General features: G+C 29.3%; 1 protein-coding gene and 1 pseudogene across 1 annotated transcript; both read left to right on the top strand.

The window, feature by feature from the left end:
• The first annotated feature begins 7,625 nt into the window (after window positions 1–7,625).
• Window positions 7,626–8,302, top strand: LOC145098796 (uncharacterized). The gene is made up of 2 exons (XM_079036400.1): window positions 7,626–7,643; window positions 7,859–8,302. Exons 1-2 carry the CDS (start codon window positions 7,626–7,628, stop codon window positions 8,300–8,302), a joined length of 462 nt encoding a protein of 153 aa, XP_078892526.1.
• Window positions 8,303–11,077: 2,775 nt separating this feature from the next.
• Window positions 11,078–11,869, top strand: LOC145098795 (secreted RxLR effector protein 161 pseudogene; annotated as a pseudogene).
• The last annotated feature ends 719 nt before the right edge of the window (window positions 11,870–12,588 follow it).

Genomic DNA, 12,588 nt, shown 5'->3' with positions numbered 1-12,588 from the left:
AGTATTCTTCGATAGATACATAAAAACTAAGATTCTCATACCAACTCTAGCATCATTCAAATGCGATGATATACCCATACAATACTTTATAAAAATAAACAATGAGCATCAATATGAATGGGAAGTACCGAATACTACAAGTCACCAAGTCCTTTAGGTGTTACTACCTCAAATCACAAATATAATACACATATTTGAGGGTTAAAACTGAACTTATGTAACAAAATAATTTAGTCAATGAAGCTTTTCTTTTTCCCAACATTACGGGTCACTACTATTCATTTTTGTACCCATTTCTATTATTTTAACAAACTATAAGGTTGGATGGTGTGGAGTCGTCATGACTAAGGTGACGTTGTGGTACCAACGGGAACACATCCCCACCCACTTGGTATCAGCCAAATCCATGTCAGATTGGCATGTCTACCACAACCGTGATGACCGTTGATGCCTCTCCAACGGCTGACTCAAAGGGTGGTTGGAAGATTATTTTTAAAAAAAAGTCTATAAAGACCACTTCCATCTTATTATTTTTCACACCAATCTTCTTCACAACCTCCTACATCCTTCAATTTCACACATTTTTCCCATTAAATATGTTTCCATCACCCATGATCGCAAATGAAATAGTGCTACAAAAACATAGGTTCAAGCTGTGACAAAGAAAAAGATACAAGTTTGCTAGATTTTCCACAATTTGATCCCTTACAAACACCATTTAACCCAATGTTTTCACTACAACAGTTTATGATACAACAAACTTATAACGACTTTAACAATCACAAGTGCAGATTCCGTCACAATTTGTTCCAACGAGTCTTTAGATGTACCTCCACCCACAATGACTTCTACTACGAAGAAATCAAGACCATAGACCACCAACGAAGAAGTTGTGTTGGCTTAGGTTTGGATTGACATTTCAGAAAACCTGGTTACCGATAACTAACATCATCATCTTGTAGACATCATGATAGGGAAGAACAACCGCAAAAGATAGCTTCCAAATTTTCCAAAATCATTCATATTAACAAAGAAGATCTCAAAGACAAAAAAACAAAATCGATTAAAGTTAAATGAGATCAAGTTGGAAAAGGTACACATCATGGAGGAGCACTTACAAATAAATCATCAATCTCCACTTAATTACTTTGATTAATACTTAATGGTGTGATTTTATTCAAGACAATTATTGTGCAAGTATAAGAGTATTTATGAGACTGATCCAAATTTCTCTTGCAAAGAGTTTGAGTGTACTAAATAGGAAAATCTTGTACAATACTTTTAAGACTATATAAATGTCTTAAAGATATTTTATTAGTGGATCAACCATCGGTGGGTGGGTAGCCGATAAAGGCGGAGACGGAATCTCTGTTGAAGTAGATTAAATTGTTAGTGTAGAGATCAACCATTATAAATAATTGTGTCCACCTTCTTCCTTTAAACATTTACATATTTTATGCATCTTTGTAATTGTTGGTTGAAAGAAAATATTTTTTCTTCGAACTACTTTTTATTTTATCATTAAATAAAAGAGAGTATTGTATTTATCTTTATAATTTTTTTTGGAAGTTCAAGAATTTATATACTATTTATAAGGGAAAAGTTCGTTTTGTATCATATATGCATTACAATGTTCTTAAACTTCAACTCCTAACTTGATTTACTTCTAAGATGTTTGAAATTTCACTATTATCTTCTTCTTATACACATCTTTATACCGAACACCTACCAAACTATGTATATTATAGTTGCAAATAAAAATTATGTAAGAAGAAGATAATGATGAAATTTCTAAAAATCTTGGAAGTAAATCAAGTTAGGAGTTGAATGTTAAGAACTTTGGATAATTTCAATGCACATATGATACAAAATAACGTAGTATGGTGAGTTTAGGTACCTAAGCTTATATATCTTATAATGTATATTTACTTTCCCTATCATACTATATTATATATGAAGTATTTTTTCTTTCACAACATTCATTTGAAACTTCCAACTATTCATATTTCTATATAATATACTTAATTTATTAACTTAAATATGTTTTTAGTTGTAAACATTATCATAAATGAAAGACTTTTTGACTTACTGATATGATATACTTAATTTGTTAACTTCAATATATTGTTAAATAAATAACCTACATTAATATATCAAATAATCTTAAAAATTTAGTGTAAAATTTAAAACCTAAAGTAGAATATCAAATAAGGTTTTTTTATTTTTTTAATTTTTTTTAATTTTTTTAAATTAAATATATATTTTTTAATAGTTAAAAGTAAAACATTAAATATAAAAAATATAAAAAAACATAAATCTATGAATCGAATTAACTAAAAGGTGTCTGAAAACTAAATTTTATAATAATTAAAATTCAATTCAATAGTTTTTAAATTAATTTATAATAATAATAGTTAAAAATAATAGAAACTTAGAAGTTAAATTATGTTAGATTACAAACAATTGTTGATAATTTAAATAATCATCATGATGAAATTAAAACATCATCATTTTTTTTTTAAATTAATAAATCACAACAGTAGTAAATTAAAATAGTTGACAAATATAACTAATGTTATACACACATAAAACAAGAGTAGAGACCATTAAATTAGTTGATTTTAATAAGCGTTATTTTATCTATTGTTCAAATTAATTATAATTTTATATAAACTAAATGTAATAATTATTATCTTATAGTTAATATAAATGACATAAAATGTTCAATAACATAAGATTACCAAAAGTTTTAGCTTTCAATTTCTTTCTAATAATACTTTATAAGTTTTTTAATAAGGTTAAATAAATATCAAACAAATCATATATAAACTAAATTTCGATATTAAAAGAATATATTTACTTTTACTTATAATTTTATGTTTTTAATTTTTAACATATTATACTTAATTTTTTAGTTTTAATATGTTGTTTTTATGTAAACCATTATCATTTTAATGCTACAACTTTTGAATAATTTGTATAAAATACTTAAATTGTTAATTTCAATATAACATTATAGGGTCAACTTAAATATAAATTTTAGTTCAACTTAAACAACCAAAGAATATATATTGTAAATAGTTAAAAGTGATAAATTGTAGTATCTTTCTAATAATGATTATAAGTTGGTTAATAAAGTTAAATAAAGGGTAATCATAAAAAAATTAAAATTTAATATTAAAATAATATCTCTACTTCTACTTATAAATTAATGTCTTTAACTTTTAACATATTATACTTAATTTATTAGATTTAATATGTTGTTGTATATAAACCATTATCAGTTTAAAGCTACAATTTTTGAATAGTTTGGACAAAATACTTAAATTGTTAATTTAAATATAACATTACAGGGTCAACTTAAATATAAATTTCAGTTGCACTTAAAAACCCAAAGAGTATTTTGTGAATTGTTAAAAGTGATAAATTTTAGTGCTAAATGCAAAAACTAAATTGTAATCTCAATTTAACTAAAATATTTCCTAAAGATATTTTTTATAATCGTTAAAAGTTTTCAAATAAGTAGCTTAAAATAACTTATAATAACAATAGTTAAACATAACTCTATATAAATGATTATATCGTTACGTCTAAAAAAAACAATGTTTGATGTTTTAAATAATTATAATGATAGAAATTAAAATGTTTTAGCAAATAAATTTTAAAAAATTAATTAACAATAACAACAACTATAAATAACATTAAACCATATATTATATTTAATTTTATTCATGAATAACATGTAGGTAGAGGTCATTCAAACAATTGAGATGATGCAGTTTTAATAGATGTATATATTATCATATAATTCAAAATAATCAATATTTCATATCAACTTATTATACGAATTATTATATCAAATTTAACAACAATATTATTTTTATATTTAAAAAAACATATATTTGTAAAAATTTCAACTACATAAATGTTTTTGCGCAACGGACGAACATCCGCCTAGTCTATAATAATAGAGGCACATTTCGAAGCACCAAATCCATTTGAAACCTATATAACTCTTCATATTTCCTCATTAATTTGATATATAATTATTAAGTATTCAAATTAGTATGGTATGATTTCAAAGGTTGTAAAATTTAATTCTTAATAATCTTCTTACAACACACACATACACAAATCACAGACAAATTTATAGAGAAAATGAATATAAAGAAATAATAGAAAGGTTTTTATGTTGATTCAAGGTTTTTCGACCATGTTTGGAGATAAGTTACAATGTTAAAACTTTTCATTTATACGACTGTTATATATTATTAAAGTAGTTTAATAGCTTTAATTATGTTTCATAGATTAAAATTTGACCCACAAGCAACATCAAACTTTAGTATATTAAACTACTTTCGTAATGCATTATTTATGAGTATCAAATAATAACTCTTATATTATTCTATTTAATTACGTTTTTATGTCAATTTTCAAGACAACTTAAAATTTTATGTCTACTTTGTAACTCAAAACCAAACTTATTTAATTGGTTGATGATTTGGATTTTTATTTGAACTTTTGATGTTATTAATGATAATTTATGATATTAACATTTAAAATTTTATGTCTACTTTGTAACTCAAAACCAAACTTATTTAATTGGTTGATGATTTGGATTTTTATTTGAACTTTTGATGTTATTAATGATAATTTATGATATTAACATCTCGATATAATACTCCATATAATACAAGTTTTGATAATTATAACTTTATGCAATTTTTATGATTACACAAAAAAGTTATTATTTATATATTTGGGTGTTTACAAATTTTAAAATAAATGTATGAACGGTTATTTACCCAAAGATTATATTTTATATTTATAGTCAAATTGACATTTGAAAAAAAATGACAAAAAGCTCATGTACTCTTGAAATGTAGATAATTATGTCTTATTGTGAATTATTATATACTTATTTTGTTAATATGTATACAATGTTAAATACAATACTTACATCAAACTATTAAATAACTTTGAAAATTATTAAAAGACTATTTATATTTAAATATTTTTAAAATTTTATATCCATCTGAAACCTACATAACTCTTCAACTTTCCTTAATAATTGTTATAGGATTATTAAATATTCAAATTAATATGGAATAATATATGATGAGGAATTTAATAAATCTTAACTAATTTAATAATATATTTAGCAAAGTTTTACAATTGAAATATTTCTGATTTTTTATTACTATAAAAATGTCAATTGTTTTAAGTAAAAAAACAGATACACAGAGAAAGATAAATCATATAAAAAGTCATAAAGAAAACGGATATAAAGAAGTATTTGAAAAACATTAAAGGCTTTTGTTGGCAAGTTACAATATTAAAACTTTTGATTTGTATGTTTGTTATGTTGGATATATATGCTCAAGAATCATTATTGAGTGATGTTGCTAATAACATATGATCATATAGGGTTACACCTTAATCAAGTTGGTACTTACTAAATATTTATTATACATTCGATATTAATAAATAAATTCAACTCTTGTATTTAATTAGAGAAAAATTATTGTTCTATGAAAATAATATTGTAAGAAGTAGAAAAATGGTCTTTATATGATAAGATATCATATAATAAGTCATGTACAAAGTTTTGGACACTTTGATTAACCATGATTAAATCAAAGGCTTTATCTACCATGATTAAAAAGACTAGTGAACATTTTTTTTGTCCTCTTTTGGGCCTATGGCCGAAAGTTGTAGGAGAATGGAGGTTGCTTGTCAACCTCCATCATATTGTTCCCCATGTCTCTCCTTTATAGCTCATAATTTTGAATATTATATTCAAGAGGCCAAGATTGGGTTATAAATATAGTGTCTTATACATGGAGTAGTTACTAGTTTTTTGGTCTAAAAAACTTCTTTTTCTTTTCTCTCAAAACCGTAAGCACATAAGAGCTTGGAGCTCTTTCATCTTTCGAAGACATTACTTGCTTTTGGTGTTTATTTTGTGTCTTCCTTTAGTGCTTAACTGATTAAGCACTTAAGTCTTAAAGAACAAAGTTGTACAAGAAGAAATCTAACATTTTTGGTACCTTATTCTTGTTGGTGGATTACTTGTAGAGAAGATCAAACTCCTTGTTCTTGCCATCTACTTCAACACCCCAAATCCAAGAGGGTCCAAAGTCTACAAAGGTTGTTATTTCTAAACGCCCTATGGTTGTTGTAACATCATTCTTGCCTCTTAAAAAGGATGCTTTATGGTTTGTTTTGTTGTCACACTCGAAATTTATAAGAAATTTTTAAAGCTTCCGTTGCCGGTTTTTGTGAAAAACTATCTATTTTCTGCAACAAAATCCTTTCAGTGGTATCAGAGTCATCTTGAAAATGTTAGAATGATTTTTATGTTATGATAATCTTTGATATTTGGAAAACAAAGCATGAATTTCTTTTTTGTTAAAGAAATATCCATATTTGTTTTCTTTGGCAACTTGTTGAAAATATTTATTTTTTATATAACCATTTTTTTCATGCATTTTGGTTATATAAAGGTTGCCTTAGAAAAAACAAAGAGTTGTTTGTTGATATGTTTGTTGTGTATAAACAAACCATTAAGACATTTGTGGTTGGTATTTATTTAATTCATATGATGATATAATAGATAAATATGTATTATTTCATTTGTTCATTTTTATATGTAATAAATTAGTTTTTAGACTAGTTGTATTTTATTTTCATAAAAATGTAAAAATATGGAGCATGAAGTTCTTATGAAGACATGGGGCCTTTTTTTGAAGACCTTGAAGTGTCCTAATAAGTCTTTTAGGAAATGACTTAATATTTGTTGTGATAGCTCTTAATAAATATTACTAGAAAATGGCTTTGTATATACATTTTAAATACATGCTTGTAATGTTTATTTTTGTTGTTAAAAAATGTTGTATGTATGAAAATATGTTTTCCATGCTGAAACATTTTTACAAAAAAAAAAAAAAAAAAAAAAACACATCAAACTTGAGGTTTAGAGTTTTATATAAAAGTTTCAACATAAGATGTCAAAATTGAGTTTTCTGTTAAAAAGAGTTTTTGAATATTAAAAAAAAAACTCTAAAGTAGCCAAACTTTTAGATATATTAAAAAGTTTAAAATATTTTAAACTTAATCTAAACTCCATATCTCAATAATAAAAGGTTGTTTTATTAACAAAGTTAGAAACCGGTTCCAATCCGTATAACGTTGAACTAAAATTGAATATAAATTTTAACTGGTAAAATTTTATATGAAATAAATTCAACTTTATGTTTTTTTGGAACACTTTAAATGTACCATGAAATATTTTATTCATGAAATATTCATGATGCAAAATGTTTTAAAGTGCTAGAATAATAAAACATTCATAAAAAAACCCTTATTTACAAAACTTCAAATCTATGCAATTCATTTAAAAATCACTTGGGATTTTTGTGCAATTCATATGGATTTTAGGGTCACCTTATTCATTTGAGTTGTCAAAAATAGTCAATGTGTTTTTGTATTTGCTTATGGGATAAAGGACACCTAACCATTTGTGAAATAAAACTCACATGTTTTTTAAATGGATGAGTTGATCAATTACTTATGTGATAAAGGTCACCTAAGCATAAAAGTTTTGAGGCATAGATGGGACGAACATGCCATTTAAAAACAATGTAATGTTTTTGGATCCCATAAATCTAAGCATTATATAAGAGTTGTAATTGGTTATCGTAACCTACCGATCAACAAAATCACTTGAGTAGTGGGTCATCTCCTCAAGTTATTTTGGGTGATGTGAATCTTAGCTTTTCAAAATTTAATTTGAAGGGTAATTATTTTGAAAATAATTTATATCGAAGATATTAAAATGAATCTTATTATTTTGTAGACGACTACCCCAACTGTAACCACCTCATCACTCACCATCCGATCCATCCTCGAAAAAGAAAAAGTAAGTGGACCCAACTTTCTTGATTGGTTCAGACAACTGAGAATTGTCCTCAAGCTTGAGAAAAAGGACTATGTCCTTGATGAACCTATCCTAGAAGAGCTCCCAACTAATGTTGCCAAAGCATCGAAAGATGCCCGGGAAAAACATGTTAATGATTCAACCGAAATTACTTGCATCTTGCTTGCAACTATGACTCCTGAACTTCAGAAAACTTTTAAGTTTCATGAAGCATTTGAAATGATTGAACAACTGCGAGTCATGTTTCAAGTTCAGGCTAAGCAAGAGAGGTTTGAGGCCTTGAATGCTTTCATTGGTTGCAAGATGGCTGAGGGATCTTCTGTGAGTGCACATGTACTCAAAATGAAAGCTTATGTTGAGTAACTTGCCTGCCTCGGATTCCCATTTGAGGATGAGCTAGCGACCAATGTGATCCTAGCCTCATTGCTTAAGTCATTTAACCAATTTGTGATGAACTTCACAATGAATGACTGGGAGAGGAGCATCAATGAGCTTCATAACATGCTCAAAAATGTTGAGGCAAACATCAAGAAATCTAGGAACAATCAAGTGTTGATGATCCGTGAGGGTTAAATCTCCAAGAAGAAAACTGGTAATAATACCGATAAGTGGAAAGGCAAAGCTGCCAAGAAAGGCAAGTGCAAGGGAAAGGGTAAAGGGAAGCCTCCTTCTACTAACCCAACTCCTAAACCCAAGCCTGCTGCTAACTCTGATTGATTTCACTACAATGAAAAAGGACACTGGAAGCGTAACTGTCCCAAATACCTAGAGGAATTTAAGATGATCAAGGCCAACCAGTTTGGCACCTCAGGTATATATGTGATTGAATTACATGCATTCTGTACTAATTCTTGGGTATTCGATACTGGAAGTGGTACTAACATCTACAATGATTTGCAGGGGCTAAATAATGTTAGAGAACTAAGAGATGGCGATTTGGAACTTCATGTTGGCAATGGCAATTGAGTAGCTGTCAAAGCCATAGGATAATATCATATTTTGCTTCCAAATGGCCTTAATCTTATTTTGAACAATTTTTGTTATGTACCTAGTATAACTAGGAATATTATCTCTACTTCTCGCTTGTATGAACAAGGTTTTCGCTATAAGTTTGACTTTGATTTCGAAAACATTTATGTGTTTAAAGATAATGTGTTCTATTTTGAGACTAGTCCCAAAAAAGGAATATATGAGATCAATTTAAATGGTTCATACAAAAAGGATAATTCAATGTTCAACTTAAATAAGAAAACAAAGTTAGACTCGAATAAAACTTATTTATGGCATTGTTGACTTGGACACATAAGTAAAACTCGCATTGCTAAGCTCCAAAAGGATGGGATCTTAGAGTCAACATGCTCAGAGTCTTTTGATGTATGTGAATCATGTCTTTGTGGCAAGATGACCAAATCTCCTTTTACCAGTGTTGGTGAAAGAGCTTCGGATCTATTAGGACTCATACATACTAATGTATGTGGACCCTTTAGAATAATGACTAGAAACGGTGAAAGATACTTCATTACATTTACTGATGATTACAATAGATTTGGATATGTGTATCTCATGAAACACAAATATGAAGCATTCGATGTCTTCAAGGTTTTCCAAAATGAAGTACATAATCAACTTGGTAAAAATATTAAAACCGTACGATCAGATCGTGTTGGTGAATATCTGAGCTATGAGTTTGATGAACATCTGAAGAATTGTGGCATAGTGTCACAACTCACTCCACTGGGAACACCTCAGCATAATGGTGTCTCGGAAAGGAGAAATCGTACTCTACTTGATATGGTGTGATCGATGATGAGTCTTACTTCCCTTCCTCATTCATTTTGGGGTTATTCCCTTGAAACCACAGCTCGAATTGTAAACATGGTCCCAACTAAAAAGGTTAGTAAGTCTCCTTACGAGTTATGGCATGGAAAGGTTCCATCAATGTCTTACTTAAAGATATAGGGTTGTGAAGCATATGTTAAAAGAGAAACTTCTGACAAGCTTGACCCTAGATCTCAAAAAAGTATCTTTGTGGGACACCCAAAAGAAACCGTGGGTTATTACTTCTTCCCGAAAGATGAAAACCGGGTGTTCATAGCCCGTAAAGCAATGTTTATTGAAACTAACTTTATCTTGCATAAAGAAAGTGGGACCCCATTGGCCTTGAAGAAATTTGAGAGACATAACTTTTAGTTGAGAATGATAATCAACAAAGCATTTTTTAACCTGAAATTATCGTTTAGATGTCGGAAACCTCACCAACTGTACGACGCTCCAGTAGAACTCGTTAGCAACCTGACAGATTTGGATTTGTCATTCATGAAGAGGAAGTCTTATTGATGGATTAGTGTGAGTCCATCGATACAAGGCTGCTAATGCAGACCCAGAGTCTGACAAATGGCTTGAAGCCATGAGAACTAATATTCAATCCATGAATGACAATCAAGTATGGGACTTGGTTGACTTACCTCCTAACAACATGACTGTTGGAAGCAAGTGGATCTTCAAGAAGAAGATCGAAATGGACGGAAATGTACAAACTTTCAAAGAACGACTTGTCACGAAAGGATATACTCAAATTCAAGGTGTTGACTATGAAGATACTTTCTCGCCAGTTGCTAAGATTAAATCTATTAGGATTATCATGGCCATAACTGCATATTATGACTATGAGATATGGAAAATGGATGTCAAAACCTCTTTCCTTTACGGATATCTTGAGGAAGATGTTTATATGGAACAACTTGAAGGTTTTGTCAAGCCGGATAACCTAAAGAAGGTGTGTAAACTAAAGAAGTCCATTTATGGATTAAAACAAGCATTTAGGGTCTGGTATCATCGTTTTGATGAAAACATCAAAAAGTTTGGTTTCTCAAAAAATCCCGATGAACCATGTGTATACATCAAAGCAAGTGGGATCCATATTGTTTTTCTAATTCTATATGTTGATGACATATTACTAATCGAAAAGATATCTCGACATTAAAGGAGGCTAAGGCCTACCTTAGTAAGTCCTTTCAAATGAAAGATCTAGGGGATGCTGCATACATACTCAGTATTAGGAGCTATAGATATAGATCCCAAAGACTCATTGGTTTGAGTAAGAGTACATACATTGAAAAAATCTTAAAACGTTTTTCAATGGATAACTCGAAACGAGGAATTGTTCCCATACTGCCTGGTACCATTCTTTCTAAGGCTTACAACCCTAGTACTGAAGATGAGATCAAAAGAATGAAACACATACAATATGCTTCAACAGTAGGTTCAATTATGTATGATATGACATGTACAAGGCAATATGTAGCTTATGCTATTAGTATAACTAGTAGGTATCAAGTTAATCCTGGCGAAAAACATTGGGTGGCTGTTAAGAACATACTTAAGTACTTAAGAAGAACTAAAGATATGTTTCTGGTCTATGGAGGAGTTGAAGAAAAGCTTACTGTAAGATGTTACACTGATGCGGGTTTCAACACTGATCGAGGTAACTCACGATCACAATTGAGATATGTGTTCACACTTAATGGAGGAGCCATTGCCTGGAAGAGCTCAAATCAAGAAGTGGTTGCACTTTCTACAATAGAATCAGAGTACATAGCTATATGTGAAGCGACTCAAGAAGTTGATTGGATGAAGAAATTCATCGGTGATTTGGATGTTGTTCAAAGCATCAAAAATGCCATTGAGATGCTTTCTGACAACACTGGTGCCATCACTATCGCAAGAGACCCGATGGTTACCAACAAGACTAGACACATTAACTGAAAATTCAATTTCATTTGTCCAGAATTAGAATTGGGAAATGTATGTATTGAAAAGATTCGTATAGATGATAATCTAGCAGATCCGTTCACAAAGGCTCTACCTCAAAGCAAGATTGAAAGTCATGCAAAAGGAATCGGTCTACGATTAGCTAGTGATTGGATTTAAATTTTTACTTACCTAATATCTAGATATTCAGAACTATGTAGCAATGATATGTAATATCCTATGAATATAAGACATCTCTTTGTGTTGAATATTATTATGTTATATATTAGCATGCTATTTAATCCTTGAATAATGTAATTATTCAAAAATTTTCCATAGTCAGTCACTGTTGTGGGAGCAACTGTGAATCTAATATGAATCGTCTTGGTTGATTTCAAGAGGTGAAATAGCAAGGTGTTGCATCCAAATTCATATGTACTTGTTTGAGAACAACTATCTGAAATTACCCGCATCAAGAGTCACTTCATGGATGGATATTATAACTGAATATTGAACACATGTAAATATCTTTATGTCTTTCGACCTGAGATGCATATTGGAGAACTTAAGTATGGAGATTGTTACACTTTGACATGGTTATACGTTGTTCATAACTGTGCAGTTGTAAAAGCCTTCGTTAGGTAGAGCATGAACTATATGAGAGTATGTATGTAGTCAAGATGGGATTTGTTCCTCTTATGTGTTGAGAGTTAGACATCTAAGGCGCCTTTCTTATAAGTTGGATGACAAATAAGGATGATCACGTTCCATGTCTCTTATCTAACATGATGTCTGCAACAAATAGAATATTGATACACTTACCTTTTACTTCAATTGTAGCTAGTGAGTTCTTGGATTTGGATGTTGATTGATGGCACCCCTTCGTGTGTTATTAGGGG

The sequence above is a fragment of the Lactuca serriola genome, chromosome 4 (genome assembly GCF_051521515.1).
Source record: "Lactuca serriola cultivar US96UC23 chromosome 4, Lser_US96UC23_V15, whole genome shotgun sequence".
In the NCBI taxonomy this organism is placed as follows: domain Eukaryota; kingdom Viridiplantae; phylum Streptophyta; class Magnoliopsida; order Asterales; family Asteraceae; genus Lactuca; species Lactuca serriola.
This window is presented reverse-complemented; position numbering and strand designations above follow the sequence as displayed.